Below are 23,208 nucleotides of genomic sequence, written 5' to 3' on the forward strand. Positions count from 1 at the left end.
ATGAGGACACACCCCCCTCAGTACATTATCCATATCTCAAAAAGTATTAATCAGATCAAACTAAACATTTACAGTGTGAATATTGAATAATCACTGAACTATTGTTAAAAATACCATTTGTTGAAATGACATGGAATAATCCAGCTGTAATTGTCTCACATGACCACATTAGCGTCTCACTCACAGGGTGAACTTTTCCTTCTTCTCCTGAACCTTGTATCAGATCTTCCTCCACCACCAGAACCTCCACCAGAGGACGATCGTCTGCAGGATTCTCCAACATGCAGCAGCAGCGCCGCTAACAGCGCCGCTAACAGCGCTTTGTCTAGTCTGGAGAGGAACGAGTACAGCAGCAACAGCCACCAGAGGAAAGGATCGGGACAGCGACTCACAGACAGTGAGACACACAACACTTACTGTGACATCACAGTTAGCTAAGAACAGGCTAACGTGTAGAGCAGGAACATCTAAATGTGACTATGTGGTGATCTGAGGACAGGGCCGGTCTTCCCACCAGGCAACCCAGGCGGCCGCCTAGGGCGCCATCTGCTGGATGAAAAATAATAATTATTATAATTTAAAAAGCTATAATAAACATTAAACACACCATTTACAATCACTATACATGTCATCTCTTAATTAAATATTAATATTTAGGGCAAGAGAGAGAAGATAGGAGCAGCATAAAAACAAGAGAATATATAAACAGAAACACCAAGAATGCATGGGAGGTGAGAAAGTTAGAAACCCTAACTTATAACTTAAAATATAAGTTTAATGTTAGCAAGGCTCTATTATCTAAATAAATAAATGTAAACCATGTACAATCATCCAGAAGCAATGAGAAGGTATTTGCAGCCACAACATTACGTTGCCTTTTTGCATCTGTCGTAGTTGTTGTTCTGTTCTATATAATGATGTTGTGTTGTTTGTACATTATGTTCTTTGGTTTTAAGATGTTTGTTACTGACTCATAAAACCTGAAATATTTGGTAATTTATGCAATGATTCATGTTTTCTGTCATTTTAACTTTTTCCTGTGGTTGATTGAAAGGGCCACATTTGGCCCCCGAGCCTTAAGTTTGACACGTGTTCTGATCTCCTTCACTCTGTTCCATCCCAGATGAAGACATGTTGGCGTACGGTGGGAACACAGGCTACGTCTCCAGGAGTCAAATTACCAGTAACTGCTCCACCACAGGAAGCTACTCCTCCAGAGGCTCCACTGGGTCCCGGGGGGCCCACTCAGCTCGGAAACACGCAGAGGTAAGAACACCAGCAGTAGAAGGAGAGCGAGCACTTTGCAGCTCTGATGGGAAATAAGTGATGCTTTCACATATTCATGAACACGAGAACAAAGGATGATCTTTGCTTCATCATCATCATCATCATCGTCGTTACTCAGGCTTCATAAAACACATCATGTTCAGCATGCACGCTGTGGAAACAGATTTATAAACACACCCCCCACCACCGCTGAGATTCCAACGCTTACAACGACTTTGACGTAGGAACACAATGAGACACTAATCTATTTATAAAACCACAGTCAGACACAGAACACACCTGGTTAGCAGTGATACCAGTGGTCCTCAACCTTTACTGCCCCAGACCCACAAAATAAAGGTCCCAGAGAGCGGGGACCCTCCAAAATAAAGGTCCAATAGAGCAGGGACCCTCCAAAATAAAGGTCCCAGAGAGTGGGGACCCTCCAAAATAAAGGTCCAATAGAGCAGGGACCCTCCAAAATAAAGGTCCCAGAGAGTGGGGACCCTCCAAAATAAAGGTCCAATAGAGCAGGGACCCTCCAAAATAAAGGTCCCAGAGAGTGGGGACCCTCCAAAATAAAGGTCCCAGAGAGTGGGGACCCTCCAAAATAAAGGTCCAATAGAGCAGGGACCCTCCAAAATAAAGGTCCCAGAGAGTGGGGACCCTCCAAAATAAAGGTCCAATAGAGCAGGGACCCTCCAAAATAAAGGTCCCATAGAGCAGGGACCCCCACTGTAGCTGAAGGTGGTTGAACACAGACATGAACATTGAAGAACAGTCATGTGGAGACAGGACCATCTATAAGGGGGAATAAAGGAGAGATTTTTGGGGTCCATCCATAAAGTCAGTAAAATGATGGTCCATTGTTCTATGAACCTGTGATAACCACATTTATTTATTCATCTGAATAATATCCACTGTTATCCAGGAACGTTTATTATTATTATTATAGTCATCTTAAAGATGGAAATCATGGTTTTAATCACTAATAAAATGGTTCAAAGTGAATAAAAATGGTGGAAAAGGAGGTGAAATGAGATTTTAAAAACCACAGAAATTGGTTAAAAGTTGCAAATTAAAGTGGATAAAAACAGACAGAAAAAGTGGTAAAAAGGGTTCAAAGTGTTAATATTGGCTTAAGTAAGGTTAGGGGTCATGTAATTTAAAAAGAAGGAACAATTAGTTTAAACTGGTAAATAATGGTCATGACAAATGGTAAATGTGTTTAATTTGGTGAAAATAATTATGAAATCTGATGAAAAGAGGTCAAAAGTGACAATAATAGGTCAATATATGTGACATTAGGTGTAAAAGTGGTAGAAAGTGTTTATAACATGTCAGAAATGGGAGAAATGTAGCAAAAATTAATTAAAGGATTAAAAATATGGGAAGAAAAAGTGATGAAAATAGGTGAGTTTGGTTTAGTTGCAGAAAAATGGTAAAAATAAGCAAAAATGAGCTCAAATTGTTTAAAAAATATTCTTAGTTTCTTGAAGGCATCTGGAGACGCCCTCCCAGTGTCACGTGACCCCAAGGTTGAGAACCCCTGGGTTAGAGAACACATACTGTACTTTTCTAGTTAAATCATAAACATTATGTCCTCTATCAGCCTCTTTCTTGTCCTCAGTAGAACTTTTAAAAGTCTCTGATGATTGTTCCTCCTCTAGGACAGTTTCTGTGAAGCTTTTCATCTCCTTTAGGATTAAAACTGTTTTTTCTGCAGTGGCAGATTTCACATCTCCAGAGATTTTCAGTGGGATTAAGGTCAGAGTTTGTAGCTGCTCGTTCTGTCCGTCCGTCTTTTCTCCATCACTGCTCTGCAATGTTTGTCCTGATAAAACACTGGAAACCAGAGCTTCTGCTTTGCTTTGCAGAGTGACTTTAAAAAGTGTCATATTTACTTCTAAATACCTGTGGTTCAATGAAGCTATTGGATCCATGAGGCAAAGCTCATTTATTTGTATAGAACATTTCATATTCAAGGCATGATTTAAAAAGAGCAACATAAAACATTCATCAGTTTAAAAACATTAAAATCATCAGTGAAAATATTTAAAATCAGCAGTAATGTGATTCTCAGTTAGAAATAGAAATGTTTTAAATTAATTTATTGCAAATCTGATTGTAATTAGTCACAACTATTCGCATCGTGTGAATTAGTAAACAGCACACAAAATATTTAAGTTATGCACAGATATTGTTACATTTATTAAGGTGAATTGTGTAATTATTGCATTTTCACAAACAAAAACACTGGAAAATGTGTGTGAGAACCATAAACAATCATAATAGTCTGTTATTACTAAAATATCACTTATTTAAAAGAAAAACTAAGTTAATCCATTAAAATAAAGAGTACAAAGAATGTAACTCAGGTTTAGAAAAAATCCAGTGTCAATATGAGAGAAATGCAGAATACATGTGAACACAAACTCTTTTACATTCAGCTGCTGAGGCGCAGCAGTCTGTGCACATTACAGCAGGATAGAGCAGCTCTCTGTTTATATTGTACTCGTATCATTATTATTAATAATAATGACAGTAATGTCCAAGTGTGGAAGTGTTACTCACAGGTATCTGCTTAGTGACTCTGTAGATTCACTCTCAGTCAAAGCAAACGTTTGCAGACTCAGGCAGAGCCGTCAATGGTCACACGTTAGCGCCACAGACGGAGCCATAAACTCCGCCCACCTCTCTCAGTCCCTGATCCTCCTCCACATAAATAGGACACACTTTATAGCTAACATTTAGCGTTAGCCTCTGTATCTTTGTTTTTAGATTTTCTGGACATTAGTTCACTCTAGTGGCGCCCCCTAGTGGATCCCCCCACAATCTTTAGCACATCTTAACACTCTCACATGGTTTTTCATGGAAATGCTAATTGTTGCTAGTTAGCTAACTTGGACATGTCTTGTATTAAAAGCAAATTCTTAACAAATTAAAGCAATGGAGACAAAAAACCTTTAAATTATTCACAGTCGTGCGTTAATTGTTTCTGGTTTTCATGTGTACGTTTTATATTTAATGTTACAATATTTTTCTTTAATTTGCAAAAGGGTCAATGATGTAACACCAAGATATTCTGTCCAACTGCATTTCCTTTATTTCAAAAAGGTTTAAATGCATAAAAACTAACTTATTTAGATTTTTCTTTAATTTATCCTGATATTAAAAGTGTCAAAATATCTGTTGTAGTTCTTTTATATTCCTGTATAAGATTTATATTCCCATCATAATATTCATGCAAACATTGGCTGATGATGCAGGTTTTATTAAATATTATGCAGTGAAATCTTTATACGTCTCTGAACCATAAATAAACTAAACAGATGTCGTCACTATGTTTAGTTTGTAGTTTACAGGTTTTGGTGCTGCTCAGATTAAATGAGTTTTTTATTCATAACTTCCAGTGATTGTAGTGAAGCTTCACCACATGATGGAACCTCCGCCGTGTTTTATTAGCAGCAGTTTTAATAAAGTGTCAAAAAGACTGAAAATTATCTCTGAAACGATTCTGTTTCTTTTAAAAAGTCACGAGTTAATTAGTTACAATTACCTTATAATTACTGTTCAGTTACAATTCAATTTCAGTGACCAGTATTTTTTCCAATTACAATTAAATTACAATTATTTTCTGTCCTCAGAAATTCAATTACAATTATGTTCTCAATTACTAAAGTTCAATTACAATTAATGACAATTACTGAGCCTGAAATAAATAACCTAATAAAAATTAACCTTCCTCTTGTGTTAGCTTTCTGTTAGCATCTCTAATGCTAACAGGTCATTAATCAGTTGTAAAACAAACTAGAAACTAATATCTATCATCTAATTTATGTCCTATCTATTGATTACCTCGTTAGGCTTCATAATCAATGAAACTATTGGTTTTAATAATTTTTTAAATGGTAAAATGTGGGAAAACTTGAAACATATTTTAATAATTGTAACTGTACATATAACTGTTACATGGTACACCACTTTAGTGTTTAATTATAATTAACAATTTTTATACAATTTTCATGACAATTACAATTACAAAGTCAATTATCTGAACTCGGTCACAATTTAATTATGATTACCACAGCAACAGATTTTTAAAATTACAATTGTAATTACACCATAATTGTAATTCATTATCAATTATGTGATTACAATTATAATTTACTAGTTGTTACATTAAAACTACACAAAGTGTAAACCTGGCATAGATTATAGATCAGTTATTGTAAATATTGTATAAAAGACACAAGTTTTTAGTCTCATCACTAGTTGATGAGTTACACAGTCACAGCATTGAGGCGTGGCAGTAAACACACACACACACACACACATCTGACACCAAAGCGTAGCAAAGCGTCTTGTATAAGTGACACACACACAGTGGCTCCTTGTTTGGCCACACCCCCTGTGGAGAAGTCAGACAGACTCCGCCCCCTCCCTCACCGACCCTTTTCACACCATCCATGAAGATGAAAGTCTTTGGTCCTCTGCTGTAAAGTCCTACTTATCTCCTGACCTTTGACCCTGAAGGTCAGCGTGTGGGAACGTTCAGACTTCTAACGACTTCCTGTGTTTTATTACAGAGACCCAGGATGAATGTTTAAAAACAGCTGATTATTTCATCACCTTTATTTAGCTTAGTTTACCTTTAGAAAACTCGGTCTGACTCCGCCTCCATAGGTGGCGCTGTTGCCTTTATAAACAACAGCTCATTAACATATCTCCTGTTGACCTGAAGAGGATGGAAATCTTTCTTCTTCTATGTATTTTCAGTAGGGATGGACTTTATCACAGTAATTGTGATGAATTCATTACATAAAAATAAACTGATGTCATTGCACATGTTCTGTAAATGTTTCTAACCCATGCTGAGCTTTATTCTGTCTGTTGCCATGGAGATGGGAGGTGATGAGGTGTAGAACAAAGACTGGGACAATCTCCCCGATGGAATAAAGCTTTTATTGTTAGAGCTCCCCCTGCTGACTGACTACAGTATAGGTCATAAGCCCCGCCTCCTCAGTGATAACAGATGATGTGGGTCAAGCTGTAAAGTTAAAATACGGGTCACATCATTTTTTCCAAACTCTGCTGTGATCATTAGTTATTATCATTCTACATTGTGTTCTAATGCTCTGTTTTCTGTCAACTTTGTTTTAAATAAGTTATTTGAGGTTGAAAAACGGAATTTGACGTCATATATGATGATGATTGACAGCCGCAGATCTTGCGTAGCTCTTTTAGAGTTCTATTCTCTCGTGTGTAAGTCTAAAAAGCTGTACAGTGGTGCTGTTTCTGGCTGTATGCTATTCTCCTCCTGTACTTCAGTCAGTCACTGCACGTCATCATCACAGTTACACACTATGGGTGGAGCCTCCCTGAAATGTGGGCGTTCCCATTCAAATCTGGCTTCATGCGCATTCTCCGGTGTGTGTAAATCCTTTTCCTCTTACGTTCTTCTAACTATGGAATAAGTGCAGCGCCCCCATAAGGTGAAACATTATATTACACTAGAAATATGGACTTAGTTACATTTGAAGCCACACAGACTCGAGTGTCGTGCAGCAGCAGCTGTGATCACTCAGCTGCTGCTGTGTGATTAATTAAAACTGTGACAGACACAGACTTCTGTCCACGTTGGTCACAGTGATTCAACTATTTTATGTCCAACGTAAAGTCACAGTTTGATCCACTACAGAGTGAAACATGCTGTCATATGCAGATGAGGATGGAACACAAACTGTTCCCACACATATTTTAATGAGGCTCAGCTCAGGTCACTTTAAACTATTTATATTTAAAACTGTGTATTATGGAAGTTAATAATTCTGTTTCACTGTAAACATCTCTCTGTGACCATACCAGCCTGTCATATGATCCTGTTAGATCTCTGAAGATAAGCAGGTCTGGTCCTGGTCAGTAGATGATGGAGAACACTGATAATTCCAGGTGCCACAGTGGTGGACAGTCACCTCAGTGGTATCTGTCATTGTGTCCTTGGGCAAGGCACTTTTCCCACATTGCCCAGTATGAATGTAGTGTGTTGGTGGTGGTGGCACACTTTGGCAGCCTCGCCTCCGTCAGTCTGCCCCAGGGCAGCTGTGGCTACAGTAGTAGCTTACCACCACTAAGTGTGGAGTGAAAGAATAATGCCTTAATTCTGTAAAGTGACTGTCTATGATAAAGCTCTATGTAAAACTGATGCATTATTATTAAAGCAGGACGCTCTGCGGCCGCGTTATTTCCTCATATCTCCAGCATCTAACTGTGTCACGCTTTACAGTGGTGATGATGATGATGATGATGATGATGGAGAGATATTTTAACTGTGACTCTTTTGCTCTACTTATGTGTAGGACCGTAGAATACATGTAGGAGAGAAATGCGTAACTGCAGGCGCGCAAAACAGCGCTTAAGTCCAGACGGGAGAATAGAACCTTTGTGAACATCGGTTACGTTGTGAAGTAAAGCTGAGATGCCATTAAACTAGATATTAGAGGATAAATATATGGTGGTTTTGTTCTAAACTCTATGATATGAATAAGACTTTGGTAGAATTTTGATATTTAAGTTTCTTGGCGTAGCTGGGCTGTGTAAGTCATCAGGGCAGTACGCTAAATGGGAGGGGCATGTTACCAGGGCTCCTCCCCCGGATCCTACTGTGCAGACTCTGGCTCCAAATGACGTCAAATATGCAAGATGGAAACGCCCCTAAGCGCCGTATTTTGGCTTCAAGAACGTTGTACAGTGTACGCCCACTGGTCTAGACCATATGATGGAAACTTTAACTTCCTACATTCTCCTTGGGTTTCTAATTTAAAGCTAAGCTAACGGATTAGCTTTGGAAATGCAGCTGATGTACATGTAGAATAAGTAGCTTTGATCATGTAATCGTGTTTATGGAACAGTAATCCTCTGAGTGAACACAGTCTGTGCTGATGTCAGAGAAGGTCCATTAAAGCAGCTTCATCCTCAGAAGGTTCACAAACGTGACCAATGAGGTAGTATTTTACAGTGAAAGTCCTCTTTTTATTTATTTGTCTACACATGCAGTCAAAGCTCAATCTTTTAACACAGCAATGCATGTTTTGTTATTGCAATGAAATAAATACATTTATTTTATTGCATAATTGTGACCATCACCAGCCCTCCTTAATGAAGAAACACTTCATTAATATGACCTAACCCAGTGTTTCTAGAGAGAAATAAATAAATACAGTGTCACTGTTGGTCTGACTCCAGGCGTGAGATGATTGGAAATGATAATAAATCTAACTCTATTCAGCGTTTTTCAACCTTTGGGTCAGGACCCCATGTGGAGTTGCCTGAAACTTCTGCTAAATTAAAATAGATTTTTGAAATGTTTTAATTATTCTTGGTTGTTGTATTAAAACACAACACAATATTAAACAACTGTATGTCCGTGTTTTCACTTTGTAAAATATAAATCTAGTTCAATTAAAATGCAGTAAAAAAAAATGTTTTTGTGGTCCCCAGAAATTAATGATATGAAAATCCAAAAAGGGTTTGGAACCACTGCACTGAACACTTTTTCTTTTTACTTACTGTATTTACAACATGAGTTTAATTCAAATGTGTGTTTTCACTCATTCATGCCTTTATTTTAAAACGTTGCAGACAAACAGGGACTAGATCTAACCTGTGTTTGTCTCCACAGGAGACCAGATAAAGCTCTACAGCCTCTGACGCCGCCATGGCTCCTCATCACGTGCACTTCTTCATCACGTGCACACACAAAGAGAATGTTCTAGTTTTATGGCTTTACAGGAACTCATTACAGTGTGATAATAACAGACTTCCATCCATCAGTGTTTGCTATGATTCGCTCTCTCTCTTCCCTTGGTTTGTAAATACCTGAGTCTGTTTAATGACACACCCACTCGTATATATTGTATTTATGAGGATTGAAACACAAATATGTTCAAAACAAACAAACAGATCTGTTCTTCAATGTGCCAACTCTTCTTTTTGTCAAATCATCTCGACTCATCAAACTACTGTTACACACACACACACAACAGGAACTGTGAAGCACAAATGTGTGTGTGCTGGTGAAAACGCCAAAACGTGTGTGTGTGTGAATGCGGCCTCTCCCTACGGACCCCCGTGGTCTGCTCTGAATGTCCCACTGTTTCCTCTGCAACACACACACACACACACACACACACACACATTGATTGTAACCCTTTCCCGCCCTCAGAGCGACTGCTGCAGATTTAAACTCTGACGTAGAAAACGTGTGTGGACTGATTTTTTTACTCTTGTTGTTTTGTAAATGTAAAATAAAATACATTTGCTGACCTCACGTCTTTTCTTTTACTTTTAGAAACAGTTACATGATGTTTTTTTAATTCAGGATTAATTATCCTGAATTAAAGTGTTCTGCTTTGTGTTTAAACAGAAATAGTAATTCTGAATTATTCACCTTTATTTAATTCCTCTTTAGATCTGTGGGTTGGGAAGCGTTCTGATTGGACGGGGGGAGAACGTGACATATTCACATCTACAGGAAGAAAAAACTCAAAACAAACCTTTTTTTTTGGCTACAACATAAAAAACCACAAAATAAGAACGATTTTCACTTTAAAATCAGAATAAACTGGTCACTTCTGATTTACAGTAAGTTTAAATCAGAATGGCCCTTTTCATTTGGAGTTAGGTGTTTACAAGGTGATTTTTATTCTTTTTAAAGAGAATTTAACTTTCATTCTGAATGAAAGTTCTCATGTAAACGTAGCCAATGAGAGAATAGAAAAACCAAAGATTAGTTACGTGTGAATCCAGCAGTAAACAGAGCACCATAAAGGATTCATAACGTGTACAGTATGGTTTGAATTCTTTTGTTGATTAATAGGATTATTTTATTTTTTATTTACCTTTGGTGCTTGAAAGAAAAGCGTCAAAAGAAATCAATTGTAAACATGTGCTTAGTGTTAATGATCTAATGGTGCGTCTATAAATACAAGTTCATTTTGTCTTCTTATAAAAATAATATGTTACGGTTTCATTTATTCAGATAAACTTATTTCAGGAAATTTACTTTGAAATTCACTTTGATCTCTTTCAAACATGTCAGAAGATCAAAGTAAATTTCCCAAAAAAAGTTTATTTGAATAAATGAAACCTTAACATAATACCTGCAGCTCGATGCCATATTTAACTGTATTTTATTTTATTGCGGTCCTGGTAAAAGGATGACGGGTGTCGTACAGGTAGCCTCATACAACCACTACGACTCTTTCCTCCACGTTTCTACAGTGACGTAAAGAGAAACTCGTGGCTGATTGAATGTTGCATGAATAGTTAAAAATGTTCAACTTTGAGCGACTTCTGATCACATGATTAAGTCGCTGGAATCACGTGAGTCGCGTTGCTTGAAGGAAGGTCTCTTGATGTTGCGTCATTTACATTAATTTAGAATTCAATGTCAGTCACACGTCTCTAGATTCACATTTGTTTGGACAGGAAGGAATAAAACATGAGGACAGTTAGTTAGTTTATCTCTGATGAGTTTTTATTGAGTTAAACAGAGTCTGACTCGTGTTATTCTGCGTCTTCATCACAGATGATACACTTCATGTTGAGAAACGTTCCTGTCTATCTGATGATGGACTGAGATGTGAAACATTTAAAGGCCTGAAGTCAACTGGATAAACTAATTGTTGGATTCCCAAACATTTTCCTTCAGTATTTTTCTACATCATACACAACATGGTTCAGCTGAGTTACCATGACGTTCTCAAACCAGCTGAAAGATCTAAACACCGTTGAGCTGTTTCTTGGTCCGTTCCCAGCGTCTCCTCCTCCTTACAATTCTACAACTTCATTCATCAGATGTTTTCATCCAAAGTGACGTTCACACAACCAAGAATTTAGACTGGAGTTAGTTGCCTTATCACTGGAGCTGTGCATCCTCCGCTACCACCTCAATGCAAAACATGTAGCAGCAAGCACAGACACTCCAACAGTGCTAACTGCTACATGCTGCTAGCACGCCGTGACTGACATATGAACAAACTCACTGGATGAATATTATTGTCTTAAGGAGAGAAAAAGCAACAAGTTCAGTGTCAGAAAAGTGTTCGTACTGTTCATGAAATGCTAACTTATAGTAACTACATGTGTTTTATTTCATTTGTATTTTCTATTTTTGGAGATTGACTAAAGTACACAAGGAATGTAAATGTCTACGCCTGCATCTGTTCTAGTTAAAAACAATAAATGACTTTATAAAGACACTTTGTTATATATCAATGTTTTGATCTGACACAATAATGTAATTTAAATAGAAATACATCAAGTTGGTGACGTTTCTCAGCAATTGTTATAAAAGAGATGAATTGAAGGGACTAAAGGACCCTTAATAAGGGGCCATTCACCACAGACCAAAGCACCACCACTGCACGAGGTCAGAGTAGGGATGGTTTTATTTTACCGAACAATTTGGTTCTTTTTTGATTCTCATTTGTAAAAAAAAGAGAACAAACAGATTTGACTATTTCTTCCAAAGGCAAAGTAAAACATTTATCCATTCTATTTTTTACCTTGTCTGTACATGATGTCAAAGGTCAACACTACAACAAGTTTCATCTTTTTAAGACACAAATGCATGTTTTGTTATTGCAATTAAATAAATGAATTTATTTTGTTCATCACCAGCCCTCCATAAGGAAGGTTAAGAAACACTTTATTCAAAGTCAAAAGTCAAAGTCAGCTTTATTGTCAATTCCTTTACACAAACATACAAGGGAATCCAGAAGACGTTTCTCACTTCCCACAGTGAACAGATAAAGTGCTCAGGCACAACAGAAAAGACATTCCTGTACTAAAGGTAGACATACAATTTTTACAACAGATAAAACATTTACTAATACCAAATACTAAAACTAATACTAATATATAAATACTAAATACTAAAACTATTATAGGGAGAATCTAAAAAGCAGCGTCCCCTTGTTGCCCTGGACCTTGGAGCTTTCTCGGGTGTGTATATGGGGGGCGGGGTGTATATGATCTTAGAGGCGTCTGGGGGGCTGCTTGACCATGAGTGGAGGCCTGGGGCTCCCTGGCCTCCCCTCTTTCTGCTGGTCTGGCTGTATGTAGGATGTAGGGCAGTGCTTGTGTTTACAGTAGAGGTTCTTACACATACAGTGGTCTATGATACACTGACATGTCTTAGACTGTAGATAAAACTGGGCTTAACTTTAGACACGTTGATCCTAAATACCTGTTTTAGGTTTTACCACTCACTCCTTCCCTCTGTCCACAGACACCACCATTATAGCTAAGCTACACACTGGTCACCAGACTGGAGCGATTACACAACACATTAAACACAATATACACAACTACAACTACACATCTCACTTTAAAATAATCAACTATTCTCCACCCTATACATTTACTACCCTGAATCACTCTTCCCTGTTAAATGCATTGCTGTCTTTAAAAGATTTCACTTGTTGTAGTGTTGACCTTTGACAGCATGTGCAGACAAGGTAATAAATAAATAAATAAATAAATGAAGTAGATATTTTCACTTTTTGCACATGGTAATGACTCCTACCAGATGTTGAGGGTTTTACACAGGTTTCACTGTGCTGAGAAATAAGTGAAAAGCCTTTGATAGAATATGAACACTGAGAACTAGTGTTGCACTTAATACCACATTATCTAAGACCGATAGCATAAAAACACCTTTAAAAACCATTACAAACTAAAGACCAAGACCTTCAAAATGTGGTTTGGTGACCAACACCGGTCTCTGCTATACTTCACTACACAGAACCACGATAGTTTTAATTCATTATTTTTGTGTTTGTGCTGCTCAGCCCACACGTTATGTGTGTGTGCATTCAGCTTTGTTCGAAAATCATTTATCCACATAGATCTATAGATGTACTGTATATAGATCTGATCCTAAAGAAGGCACCAACATGAAAACAAACCTATAAGTCTGGGTTGTTTCTGTGTGTGTGTGTGTGTGTGCGTGTGTGTGTGTGCGTGTGTGCGTGTGTGCGCGTGTGTGCGTGTGTGTGTGTGTGCGTGTGTGTGCGTGTGTGCGTGTGTGTGTGTGTGTGTGTGTGTGCGTGAGCGTGTGTGTGTGCGTGTGTGTGCGTGTGTGCGCGTGTGTGCGTGTGTGTGTGTGTGTGCGTGTGTGCGTGTGTGTGCGTGTGTGCGTGTGTGCGTGAGCGTGTGTGTGCGTGTGTGTGCGTGTGTGCGCGTGTGTGCGTGTGTGTGTGTGCGTGTGTGTGCGTGTGTGCGTGTGTGTGTGTGTGTGTGTGTGTGTGTGTGTCATTCTTTCTCCAGCTTCACAGCAGAGTGAACATGAGTGAGCGCACAGAGGGGCATGAAATTGGCTAAACACACACACACACACACACACACACAGTCCAGTGCACTGTAATCCTCTGAAAGCTGCTCATGCTACAGTAAAGAAGGAGTAAAAGGCTCCTATGTATAAAACTTATTATCACTGAATCATTGCACGATTTTTGAAACATGTTTTAAAAAAGAGCTCAACACAATTCTACATATAAAAATTTAAGCCAAACCGATAATGTTGCTGCTACGATTCCCATCACAAGGCTTTAATATCAAGACTAATATTATACATTTTACAGGAAAAATGCACAAAATGCCTCATAATGAACAAGACAACAACAAACAGACACAGAATGGCAGAAACACACACACACACACACACACACACACACACACACACACAATGACTATAAAAGCTCTTTGTTCTTTCCTGTATTAATGCTCAGATTGGTCATTATTCTAAATGCTGACATTAATGTTGATCATGTGACCCTTCCATCAAACAAACACATTGTTGTGGCCGTGCTGTGATGACCACCTCTGATCTAAAGTTTATCATTTAACAGCAAAAGAATAAAGTGAACTGAAATTAATAATTCATGGATCCTATTTTCTATTATGTATTTATTTATTCATTTACTTTGGAGCTTATTGGATGAATGTTATTAACACTTCTTTTCTTTTAGAAAAAATATTAAAAAGTGGTGTATTTATTACAATATTGCAGATTTATATTTTATGATACTTATTCGTTTTGTGATGTTTCATGGACGTGTCTTGATTTTATTGCTGCATTGTTAAGTTTTGCATTTCTTATGTTTTGTGATTGTGATTTATCTGGTTTATCTGTGTTAGTCATGTTTCTTTTTTTAATATATGTCATGTATCATATTTGTCCTATGATTTTCTTCTATTGCTGTTTTTATTTTTGTAAATCAAAAATGTGAAAGTTAGAAGGAGGAGCAGGAGGAGGAAACAATGAAGACGAGCTGTGCACACGTGCACGTTAAATGGATGCTGTTCATTCTCTGTGATCCCAGAGCTTGTTGACATGTTCATCTTCTCCTCGTGGTAAATTAGATCCAATAGAACAGCAGCCTCTGCTCTCACAGACACATGAATAAATAAATCAGACGCTTGCATCATCACTGAAGGCTGTAAGAGCCCAGATGTGCTTTCCAGAGGTTTCCATTGGCTGTTTTTCTATTGTGCTACAAACATCGTTAGCTCTGAGTGAAATAAACTCTGACTCTGTTCACATTGGTCGTTCATACAGAACAAAAAAAACACACAAGCAGCAAAAAGGACAATGAAATGAACTGAAGAATTTCATCTTTAAAGATCAAAAAATAATAAAACAGAACAAGATCAGACAAGTTAGCAAACAGAATGTGAAATAAACACAATTAATTCATCCTTTGTTGTCAAATTATGGGATTTCACCCTGATTCTTTGATGCAATCTCCATCACTGAAGTCCCAGTAAACATTAGTAAACATTAGTAAACATTTGTACACATAAGTAAACATCATTAAGAATCTGTAAACACCTGTAAACACAATTAAACACATGTAAACATTAGTAAACATTAGTAAATATCTGTAAAAAAAAATGTAAAAAGTATGTAAATATGTAAACATCATTAAACATATGTAAACATCCTTAAACATATGTACACATTAGTTAACATAATTAAACATCTGCAAACATCGTTAAACAAATGTAAACACATGTAATCACTAATAAACACCTGTACACATGAATAAATATCATTAAAGACCTGTAAACATAATTAAACACATGTAAACATCTGTAAACATCATTAAGTATATGTAAACATTACTAAACATATGTAAACATTGGTAAACAACATTACAAATATGTAAACATCTGTAAACATAAGTAAACATCATTAACATTAGTATGATCTGTAAACATTAGTAAACATATGTAAACATATGCAAACATTAGTAAACATATGTAAACATATGCAAACATTAGTAAACATATGTAAACATATGCAAACATATGTAAACATATGTAAACATATGTAAACATTAGTAAACATATGTAAACATATGTAAACATTAGTAAATATCACTAAACATTTGAAAACATAAGTAAACAACATTATAAATATGTAAACATTAGCAAACATAATCCAACATCCGTAAATATTAGTAAACACATGTAAACATATGTAAACATATTTCAACATCTGTAAACATCAGTAAACACATGTAAACATCTGAAACATTAATACAATATGTAAACATGAGTAAGAACAGTATATGTAAACATATGTAAACACTAGTAAACATTTCCAAACATATGTAAACATTAAAATGTAGTAAACATCTGTAAACATCTGTAAACACATGTAAACATCTGAAACATTAATACAATCTGTAAACATGAGTAAGTACAGTATATGTAAACATATGTAAACATTAGTAAACATTTCCAAACATATGTAAACATATGTAAACACATGTAAACATCTGAAACATTAATAACATCTGTAAACATGAGTAAGTATATGTAAACATTAATAAATATCTGTAAACATTAGTAAATATTATTAAACATCTGTATAAAATTAAACACCATTAAACATTAGTAGACATCTGTAAACATTAGTAAAGATTATTAAACATTTGTTGAAAATATTAAACTGCATTAAACATTAGTAAATATCTGTAAACATATGTAAACATTAGCAAACCTCAATAAACATCATTAAACATATGTAAACCGTTGTAAACATATGTTAAAATTAGTAAACATATGTAAACATGTGTAAACATATGTAAACATATGTAAACATATGTAAACCTCTGTAAACATAATTAAATATTAATAAACGTTAGTAAACATCAGAAAAGATTTGTAAACATTTGTACAAGATAGTAAATATATGTAAACATTCTTTTTCTCCTCCACATCAATATCTACACACAGTGATTCCAAATCAGAAAAAACAGTCCCTCTGTCCATTGATGATCCGCAGATGCACACACACACACACACGCACGCACGCACCCACGCGCACACACACACACACGCACGCGTACACACACACACACGCACGCGTACACACACGCACGCGTACACACACACGCACACACACACACACACACTTAAGTATTTTTGGGCTGCTGATAATTCCAGGTGAACAGACGGTGAAACCATGTGATGTTCTGAGAGAACCTTCCACAGTGTGACCCACACCTCTGTTATCCTTTACATCTCTTTATCTTCAATCCAGGCTTTCTTTTCTCTCTCCTGAAGTAATAAATCACAGGTCTCATTCATTAGTCTGGTGTCAGACCCAAAACGCCCATCGTCTACAGAAGAAGAACAATTAGAATGTTAATCCACAGCTTGATGCATGAACTCATTACGTGTCATCATCCAACAGAAACCATCAATATTATAACCTTTTCTTTCTCTGTCACTCTCAAGCTCCACAGATTAAAAAATCAAAGTTTCAACTGGAGCCAATGAGTAAAGGCCATTGATGCTGCGGGGGTGAACCTGGACGCTCTGACAGTGGTGGTACCTCAACGTGTTTGTAGAAAGATCTCTGAGGTTCTGTTTGTGTTTAGCACTTTTGTTCTACTTTAACTCTTGTCTGTGTTTCAGGTGTTCCTGTTTGTGGCTCCACCCCCAGTGATGTCTGTGTGCTTAGTTGGTGACTGATTAGCTCCCTCATGTTTCCACCAAGGTGTGGCCAATTCCCAATCAAGTTTCCCTCACTATTTAGTGACGACTGGTCATTGTTAATGTCATAGTCTTCCCTCCTCATGTCCTGCTGCGTTTTGTTCCCTGATGTCTTCATTCTGCCTTTTTGGATAAAGTGACAGTAACGCTCCTGGATTTACAAATGTTGTTTTATAGGGAGATAAGATTCACTTTGATTACAATATGCTCAAAGATAATTATGGACTTTAGACCAAATGATGCCAAAAAAAGTTACATATTTGCAGCTTTAATTAACAGTCTTTTACGTAATTGTGTACGTCTTTCTTACTTTCTGTCTTTCGTGTTTATTCTTTTCATTTGTAATATTTCTTGAGCGGATGTAATGTAAGCAATTTCTCCCTGGAATAAATAAAATACTTCTGATTCTGAGTCTTAAAAAGGCATAAAAATGGTTAAAAGACACCTCAAAATCAAAAGTAAGGCTATACTGTATATAGTAAAGCATAATTCTCAAAAATTTTAAAAACACAAATTGAGTTAAGACCATCATTAAAACCTAAAAAATTACTGGAAATATAATGCAAAAAAATAAAAAGTCTCTCAAAAAGGGAGGTAAAATGTTTTTGAAAAGTTTTTGCCCGTTTTCATGCCTTACTATAGCCTTACCTTTGTTTTGACGAGTTTTAATTGTATCACCTGTTTTTATGCATTACTATAGCCTTACCTTCATTTTGAGGCGTTTGAAATGTTTTCGGCCATTTTTATGCCTTACCTCCCTCTTGACGAAATGGAAATTTTATCGGACGTTTTTATGCTATACTATAGCATTACAATCATTTTGAGACATTTGAATAGTTTTTATGCCCTACGATAGCCTTTCCTCCGTTTTGACGAGTTTGAAATTTTTTCACCCGTTTCTATGCCTCACTATAGCCTTACCATCATTTTTAGGCATTTGACACTTTTTTGCCCATTTTTATGCCTTACTAAAGCCTTACCTTCGTTTCGAAGCGCATGAAATTTTGTCGCCCGTTTTTATGTCTTACTATAGCCTTACCATCATTTCAAAGTGCTTTTTATGCATTACTATAGATTTACCATCAATTTGAGGTATTTTTTTGCCTTAATATAGCCTTACGTCCGTTTTGACAAGATGGAAATTTTTTCGCCCGTTTTTATGCCTCACTATAGCCTTACCATCATTTTAAGGCATTTCACACTTTTTTGCCTGTTTTTATGCCTTACGAGAGCCTTACCTTCATTCTGAGGCGTTAAAAATGTTTTCGGCCGTTTTTATACCTTACTATCATCTTTTTGATGCGTTTGAAATGTTTTCGTGCGTTTTTATGCCATACTATATCCTTACCTTTGTTTTGATGTGTTTGAAAAGTTTTTGCCCCTTTTGTTGCCTTACTAAAGCCTGACCTTTGTTTTTATGAGTTTTATTTTTTCCTTCTGTTTTTATGCCTTACTATAGCTTTACCTCCGTTTCGATGAAATGGAAATTCTTTCGCCCGTTTTTATGCCTCACTGCCTTAACCTCATTTTGAGGCGTTTGAAATTTTCGCACCCATTTTTTTGCCTTACTATCATTTTGAATCATTTAAAATATTTCCGCTCATTTTTATACTTTACAATAGCCTTACCATCGTTTTGATGTGTTTGAAATGTTTTTGCAGGTTTTTATGCCTTACTTTAGCCTTACCTTTGTTTTGAGGTGTTCGAAATTTTATCGCCCGTTTTTATGCCTTACTATAGCCTTACCCTCATTTTGACGAGTTTGAATTTTTTTCACCCGTTTTAATGCCTTATTGTAGTCTTACCTTCAATTTGAGACGTTAAAAATAGTTTTCGCCCGTTTTTATGCCTTACCTTTGTTTTGAGGCGTTAAAAATGTTTTCGCCCGTTTTTATGCTTTACTATAGCCTTACCTTCATTTCAAAGTGTTTGAAATTTTTCTCACCCTTTTTTTTGCGTTACTTTAGATTTACCATCATTTTGAGGCGTTTGACCTTTTTTTGCCCATTTTTATGCCTTAATATAGTCTTATCTCCGTTTTGATGAATTGGAAATTTTATCACCCGTTTTTATGCTTTACTATAACCTCATACCTTGATTTGAAAGTGTTTGAAATTTTATCACCCGTTTACTATAGCCTTACTATCATTTTAAAGCGTATGACTTTTTTTTGCCCATTTTTATGCCTTTCTATAGCCTTACCTTCATTTTGAGTCATTTAAAATGATTTCGCCCTTTTTAATGCCTTACTATAGCCTTATTTTCATTTTGATGTGTTTGAAATGTTTTCGCACATTTTTATGCCTTACCTTTGTTTTGAGGAGTGAAAAATGTTTCCGCCCGTTTTTTTGCCTTACTATAGCCTTATCTCCGTTTTGACGAAATGGAAATTTTATCGCCCGATTTCATGCCTTACTATAGCCTTACATTCATTTTGATGCATTTGAAATGTTTTTGCTCTTTTTTATGCCTCACTATAATCATACCTTTGTTTTGATGTGTTTGAAAAGTTTTTGCTCGTTTTATTGCCTTACTATAGCTTTACCTTCATTTTAAAGTGTTGGAAATTTTTTCGCCAGTTTTTATGCCTTACTATAGCCTTACATTTGTTTTGATACATTTGAAATGTTTTTGCCCATTTTTATGCCTTACCTTTGTTTTGATGTGTTTGAAAAGTTTTTCACCTTTTTAATGCCTTACTATAGCCTTACCTTCATTTCAGTGTTTGAAATTTTATCGCCCGTTTGTATGCCTTACTATAGCCTTACTATCATTTTAATGCGTTTGACTTTTTTTTTGCCCATTTTTTCGCCTTACTATAGCCTTACCTTCATTTTGAGTCATTTAAAATGATTTTGCCCTTTTTAATGCCTTACTATTGCCTGACCTTCATTGTAAATTGTTTGAAATTTTTTTGCTAGTTTTTAATGTCTTACTAAAGCCTTATTTTCATTTTGATGTGTTTGAAATGTTTTCGCACATTTTTATGCCTTACCTTTGTTTAGAGGAATAAAAAATATTTCCGCCCAATTTTTTGCCTTACTATAGCCTTATCTCCGTTTTGAGGCATTTGACACTTTTTTGCCCCTTTTTTTGCCTTACTATCATTTTGAATCATTTAAAATATTTCCGCTCATTTTTATACTTTACTATAGCCTTACCATCGTTTTGATGTGTTTGAAATGTTTTTGCAGGTTTTTATGCCTTACTTTAGCCTTACCTTTGTTTTGAGGTGTTTGAAATTTTATCGCCCGTTTTTAAGCCTTATTATAGCTTTACCTTTGTTTTGAAGCATTTAAAATGTTCGCCCGTTTTTATGCCTTACTTTAGTCTTACCTTCAATTTGAGACGTTAAAAACAGTTTTCGCCCGTTTTTATGCCTTACTATAGCCTTACCTTTGTTTTGACGAGTTTGAAATTTTTTCACCCGTTTTTATGCCTTACTATAGCCATACCTTCATTTTGATGTGTTTGAAAAGTTTTCGCCCATTTTTATGCCTTACCTTTGTTTTGAGGCGTTAAAAATGTTTTCGCCCGTTTTTTTTGCTTTACTATAGCCTTACCTTCATTTCAAAGTGTTTGAAATTTTTCTCACCCTTTTTTTTGCGTTACTTTAGATTTACCATCATTTTGAGGCGTTTGACCTTTTTTTGCCCATTTTTATGCCTTAATATAGCCTTATCTCCGTTTTGATGAATTGGAAATTTTATCACCCGTTTTTATGCCTTACTATAGCCTTACTATCATTTTAAAGCGTATGACTTTTTTTTGCCCATTTTTATGCCTTACTATAGCCTTACCTTCATTTTGAGTCATTTAAAATGATTTCGCCCTTTTTAATGCCTTACTATAGCCTTATTTTCATTTTGATGTGTTTGAAATGTTTTCCCACATTTTTATGCCTTACTTTTGTTTTGAGGAGTGAAAAATGTTTCCGCCTGTTTTTTTGCCTTACTATAGCCTTCTCTCCATTTTGACAAGTTTGAAATTTTTTCACCCGTTTTCATGCCTTACTAGAGCCTTATCTCCGTTTTGACGAAATGGAAATTTTATCGCCCGTTTTTATGCCTTACTATAGCCTTACCTTTGTTTTGCAGCGTTTGAAATGTTTGCCCATTTTTTCTCACCTTACTATAGCCTTACCTTAATTTTGACGAGTTTGACAATTTTTTGCCCGATTTCATGCCTTACGATAGCCTTACATTCATTTTGATGCATTTGAAATGTTTTCGCTCTTTTTTATGCCTCACTATAATCATACCTTTGTTTTGATGTGTTTGAAAAGTTTTTGCCCGTTTTATTGCCTTACTATAGCTTTACCTTTTTTTTTTACGAGTTTTATTTTTTCCTTCTGTTTTTATGCCTTACTATAGCTTTACTTCCATTTCGATGAAATGGAAATTCTTTCGCCCGTTTTTATGCCTCACTATAGCCTTAACCTCATTTTAAGGCGTTTGAAATTTTTTCACCCATTTTTTTGCCTTACTATCATTTTGAATCATTTAAAATATTTCTGCTCATTTTTATACTTTACTATAGCCTTACCATCGTTTTGATGTGTTTGAAATGTTTTCGCAGGTTTTTATGCCTTACTTTAGCCTTACCTTTGTTTTGCAGCATTTTAAATGTTTGCCCATTTTTTCTCACCTTATTATAGCCTTACATTCATTTTGATGCATTTGAAATGTTTTCGCTCTTTTTTATGCCTTACTATAATCTTACCTTTGTTTTGATAAGTTTGTGCCCGTTTTAATGCCTTACTATAGCCTTACCTTCATTTTAAAGTGTTGGAAAATTTTTTGCCCATTTTTATGCCTTACTATAGCCTTACCTTCATTTTGAGTCATTTAAAATGATTTCGCCCTTTTTAATGCCTTACTATAGCCTTATTTTAATTTAATGTGTTTGAAATGTTTTCGCACATTTTTATGCCTTACCTTTGTTTAGAGTAAAAAATATTTCCGCCCAATTTTTTGCCTTACTATAGCCTTATCTCCGTTTTGAGGCATTAGACACTTTTTTGCCCCTTTTTTTGCCTTACTATCATTTTGAATCATTTAAAATATTTCCGCTCATTTTTATACTTTACTATAGCCTTACCATCGTTTTGATGTGTTTGAAATGTTTTCGCAGGTTTTTATGCCTTACTTTAGCCTTACCTTTGTTTTGAGGCGTTTTATCGCCCGTTTTTATGCCTTACTATAACCTTACCTCTATTTTGGGGAGTTTGAAATTTTCGCCCATTTTTTCTCACGTTACTATAGCCTTACCTTAATTTTGACAAGTTTGACAATTTTTCGCCCATTTTTATGCCTTACTATAGCCTTTCCCTCATTTTGACGAGTTTGAATTTTTTTCACCCATTTTAATGCTTTATTGAAGTCTTACCTTCAATTTGAGACGTTAAAAATAGTTTTCGCCAGTTTTTATGCCTTAATATAGCCTCAACTTCATTTTGATGCGTTTGAAATTTTTTCGCCCGATTTTTTTTGCCTTACTATAGCCTTACATTCGTTTTGATGCATTTGAAATGTTTTCGCTGTTTTTTATGCCTTACTATAATCACACCTTTTTTTGATGTGTTTTGAAAAGTTTTTGCCCGTTTTATTACCTTACTATAGCTTTACCTTCAATTTAAAGTGTTGGAAATTTTTTCGCCAGTTTTTATGCCTTACTATAGCCTTACCTTTTTTTTTAATGAGTTTTATTTTTTCCGTCTGTTTTTATGCCTTACTATTGGTTTACCTTCGTTTCGATGAAATGGAAATTCTTTCGCCCGTTTTTATGCCTCACTGCCTTAACCTCATTTTGAGGCGTTTGAAATTTTCGCACCCATTTTTTTTGCCTTACTATCATTTTGAATCATTTAAA

At 35.8% G+C, this 23,208-nt stretch overlaps 1 protein-coding gene across 1 annotated transcript in view; it reads left to right on the forward strand.

Annotated features, from left to right (window-relative positions):
* Positions 1–9,531, forward strand: part of robo3 (roundabout, axon guidance receptor, homolog 3 (Drosophila)) — a 123,407-nt gene extending 113,876 nt beyond the window's left edge. The window contains 3 exon segments of the mRNA XM_028466180.1: positions 224–397; positions 1,124–1,266; positions 8,948–9,531. Coding sequence (XP_028321981.1) covers positions 224–397; positions 1,124–1,266; positions 8,948–8,959 — 329 coding nt within the window. The 3' untranslated portion in view covers positions 8,960–9,531.
* Positions 9,532–23,208: the final 13,677 nt, after the last annotated feature.

Source organism: Gouania willdenowi, chromosome 14 (assembly GCF_900634775.1).
Source record: "Gouania willdenowi chromosome 14, fGouWil2.1, whole genome shotgun sequence".
In the NCBI taxonomy this organism is placed as follows: domain Eukaryota; kingdom Metazoa; phylum Chordata; class Actinopteri; order Blenniiformes; family Gobiesocidae; genus Gouania; species Gouania willdenowi.